This window comes from Cajanus cajan, chromosome 2 (genome assembly GCF_000230855.2).
Source record: "Cajanus cajan strain Asha chromosome 2, NIPB_CcT2T_4, whole genome shotgun sequence".
Taxonomy (NCBI): Eukaryota; Viridiplantae; Streptophyta; class Magnoliopsida; order Fabales; family Fabaceae; genus Cajanus; species Cajanus cajan.
Window position 1 is genome coordinate 68,941,047 of NC_138518.1, and position 4,338 is coordinate 68,945,384.

General features: G+C 37.5%; 1 protein-coding gene across 1 annotated transcript; it reads left to right on the forward strand.

Annotated features, from left to right (window-relative positions):
• The first annotated feature begins 1,258 nt into the window (after nucleotides 1–1,258).
• LOC145955155 (uncharacterized) lies at nucleotides 1,259–2,685 on the forward strand. The gene is made up of 3 exons (XM_083069864.1): nucleotides 1,259–1,837; nucleotides 1,927–2,152; nucleotides 2,237–2,685. The coding sequence occupies exons 1-3, from the start codon at nucleotides 1,259–1,261 to the stop codon at nucleotides 2,683–2,685; spliced, it is 1,254 nt and encodes a 417-aa protein (XP_082925990.1).
• Nucleotides 2,686–4,338: the final 1,653 nt, after the last annotated feature.

The window sequence follows — 4,338 nt, forward strand, 5'->3', positions numbered from 1 at the left end:
TTTACGAGCAACGAAAGGCGAGGAAAGTTGGTGTTTGTTTCGGGTGATTTGCAACGAAAGAAAGGCAAAGAAAATGGAGGAGAAGCACTGTTGGTATCCTCGCATGAGAGCGAAGAAAGGAGGTGAAAGACACGTAGGATTTGTGAAAAACCGAAAATGCGTCTGTACCATGCATGCATACTGTGCCATGCAGCAGAGGAATCTCTGCCATGGTTCACGGACCTTCCATGTATCCTTGTCTCATGCATGCATACTGTGCCAGGAATCTCTGCCATTGTTGACTGCCATTGTTGAAGGAACTTTGTCGTTGAGTGGCACACCGCGTTTGAAATAATATTATAAGAGGGCTGGAAGCTCTCTTTGTGGTGTGTCTTCATAGATTTTCGACGCTGGTGGTTGGTGTTGCTCACTTATTCTGGACGTTCTCCACGGGCTGGTGCGTGTTGCTGACTCATTCTCGACGTTCTCAACGGAGCTGGTACGTGGCTGGTGTGTGGCTGGTGCGTGTTGGTGAGTGATTGTGGAAGGAGCTCCTCCATTGAAGGTAAGTTTGATCTCATTTGGTATATACGAATGAGCATAATCGATTATGGTTGGCTACATAATCGATTATGGCCTTGTATAATCGATTATGGGTGAGGCATAATCGATTATGCAAGGCCATAATTGATTATGTGGCCAAGCATAATCGATTATGCTGGGGTATTTTCGCTGCCAGTGGAACCCAGAACGGCCCGTTCCAAAAATGCATTTTATGAGCAATATGCGAGAGCAGAACGGGCCGTTGCACATTTGGAATGGCCGTTCCACTTTTAGAACGGGTCGTTTCAGAGATGGCCTTTGTGGATTACTTTGTAACCCCAGAACGGCCCGTTCTGGTCTGAGAACGGGCCATTCTGGGTATGAAAATGAAGCATGGAAAATGAGTCCAGAACGGCCGTTCCGGATTCGAAACGGGCCGTTCTGGCCACATTAATTTGTTATTAAATGATGGTTATTTAATACCCTTTATATATATATATAATATTAATATTTAATTAATATTTAATATATATATATATATATATATATAAATATTTATAAATATTTAATATTTAATATTATATATATAAATTAAATAATAATATTAAATATTAATATTTTTATATTCTCACTTTGATATATATTAAAGTTCGGTTATGTATTTTTAGGGTTTATATTTTCGTTTTTAATCAAATTTGATTAGAATAATAAATTTGTTATTTTGAAAAATATTCAGATGGCACACGAAAATATCGATGTTGTTAGTTTAGACAATGAAGAAACGGATAATGATTTGGACTTGAATTTAATTACACAAATACAAAGTCAAATACAAATGCGAACCCAAGTAGGAGCAATGACAATCCTTTGTCTCGTAGCTTTTGGGTTAAATATGTTGTGTACCATACGTTGTTCCACAAGTAACATTAGGGACTTCATTTCTCAAAAAGAACGTCGTAGGAATGAGTTGATGTCATACCTTATTCACACCGAACAATGTCGTGACATTATTCGCATGGGACCTGCGACATTCATTAACTTATGTGAACGAGTAAGGGCAACTGGATTGGTCAAGGATGCCTTCCGATCAACAGTGGAAGAACAAGTGGCTAAATTCCTCCATATTATCGGACACAACGTTAAAAATCGAAGTGTTTCATTTTTTTTCCATCGATATGGGGAAACCGTTAGTCGACACTTTCATAACGTGTTGAATGCGGTCATTATGTTGGAGGGAGAAATATTAGTTCAGCCATCAGGCATAAATGTTCATCCTTATATCTTAAACAATAGCCGGTTTTACCTGTACTTTAAGGTAATTCAGTGTCAAACTAAAGTATTACATCACATAGACGTATTTGAACATTAAAAATAACGTATTACTATCATATTGTTTGTACTTAGGATTGTTTAGGGGCAATAGATGGAACTCATGTCCGAGTTAAAGTAGGAAGATCAGATGCCCCCCGTTTTCGTGTAAGAAAAGATTGGCCAACCCAAAACGTATTCGTAGCTTGTGATTTCGACATGAAATTCACATATGTTCTAGGAGGGTGGGAAGGAACAACATCTGATTCAAGAATATTAAAGGATGTCCTAGGTAGAGAGGATCCACTTATCATACCACAAGGTTAGTTATTAATTACTTCGTAATTAGTGTATAGTAACGTACTTACGATATTATAATGAGTATAACTTCAATGACTTTAATTAGGTAAATACTACTTGGGGGATGCTGGATTTATGTTAAAAGGACAAATAATTACGCCGTATCGAGGGGTTCGATATCACCTTAAAGAGTATTCTCGAAGAGGTCCACAAAACCCAAGAGAATTGTCTAGCCATCAACATTCGTCACTTAGAAATGTGATTGAAAGAACATTTGGCGTCTTGAAGAAAAGATTTCCTATAAAAGCTAGTGGAACAGAACCTCATTATTCATTCGATACAATGACGAATATTGTACTAGCATGTTGCATTTTACACAATTTTCTTCGAGGTGTAGACAATGATAAATCGTTGTTAGCAGAGGTCGATCGAGAGTTGATGGAACAACCTATAGATACCATGCCGACTCAAGCTCGTGAAGATGATCATAGGGAAGGGTCAACTATACGGGATGCTATAGCATATGAAATGTGGACAAATTATACTAATAATTAGATCATGTATTTAATAATGTATTTAATAAGATGTACTGTTGTAATTGTAATAAATTATTCTGTTACAAGTTTTCATTCATAAATTTTACATATGATTATCTTCATTGCGTGCCTTGTTTTTGCAATAGGTAGAAAATGAACAGAGGAAAAACTATTGTACCTGATTCCTCGACTACGATCTACGAGTTCACCAAATGGACTGATGACATGGACTTTCGTTTATTGACTGCCATGCTTGACAAGGCTAGGTTGGGCAATCGGGTTGATGGTAGTTGGACAACCCAAGCATACAATAATATTGTTGAAGCCCTCCGACAGACTGGATTAAGGGTATCACGAAAAATAATGTTAATAATAGACAAAAAAGTCTAAAGGATAGATGGCGGGAAGTTCACGACTTGTTTAGTGGACTTAGTGGATTTGCATGGGATACATCCACGAAACGGTTTACAGCTGAGCCTGAAATATGGGATGACCTGCTGCAGGTAATGTTTTAACATTCGGGATTTATTGAATTAGTGAAACATAGTAATTATGGGTGATAATCATGGTTTTTATTTGTAGGCGAAGCCAACTGCAACTAAATGGAGAGTGTCTTCCATTAGGTACTATGACTTGATGGAAGAATTATGGAGAGTTGATCGGGCGACAGGCCATATGGCTAGGACTGCGTGACAAGCCCGTAGAAATATCGGTATGCCAAGTGTAATGGTCGACTTGAACGATGATGTGGATGACATACCACAGGATGATCCTTTTCAGGCAGGGTTTGATACAGCATATCGGTCACCACCACACTATGGTTCCTGTAGTCCTGTTGATGGTACTCAGTCAGTGCCATCTGCTGCATCTGGTGGTACTACTGGAACATCGTCATCTCGAGGCACAAAAAGAAAAGCCCCAATGATTGATGTGATGGATGCATAATTTGACAGGCTAACTACGAGGCTCGATGCATTTACAGATTACCTTAGTCAAGGTAATGCGTTGACCCAAAGATTATCTGATATTGTTGAACGACAAGTGGTCGCCATTGAACGAAGAAACGAAATAATTAATGAGCAAGTTAATATCTTGAGGCAAACATCAACAGTTCAATATTCATAATCAAATATTTGGGACATGTTAGTCGCTATGAACCTGCAAGACGAGCAAGTTATGGTTCAGTGTTATGATTTTTTGTGTAATAATTCATCACATGTTAGGCGACTTTTTGGCTTACCCCCACATCTCCGCCTCAACCAATTATTAAAGTTCATGGGTCAAAGTGGTTGATTTATGATTCGTATTTATTGTATTTTTTTATGCATTGTATGTAATGTTTTACTAATGGTTTAAACATTGTAAACTTGACCATAATGTTATAAAAGTATTTATTAATGGTCAAAGATACATTTTAATGTTATTACTTGCAATTATGTTTTATGGAATATGTCTTATGTTTAACATCATATTTGTTATTGGTTATTTTATATATAATTTTCAGGTATGGCATCCGATTCAAGAAAAAGAAGTTCAAAAGAAAGAAAAGGAAAAACTCCTGCCACCTCGGACATAGCAGCTGGTCCTAGATTACCACAAATTGAAGAAGTTCTAAATCAGACACGTTTTTTCAGCCAGCGTGATCAGATGATTAAATATGACAAGGAGTTTT

Coding starts and splice junctions, on each gene's coding strand:
- LOC145955155 (XM_083069864.1), top strand. CDS start 1,259: ATGGCACACGAAAATATCGATGTTGTTAGTTTAGACAATGAAGAAACG. Junction 1,838..1,926: donor GGTTTTACCTGTACTTTAAG/GTAATTCAGTGT, acceptor GTTTGTACTTAG/GATTGTTTAGGGGCAATAGA. Junction 2,153..2,236: donor TCCACTTATCATACCACAAG/GTTAGTTATTAA, acceptor GACTTTAATTAG/GTAAATACTACTTGGGGGAT.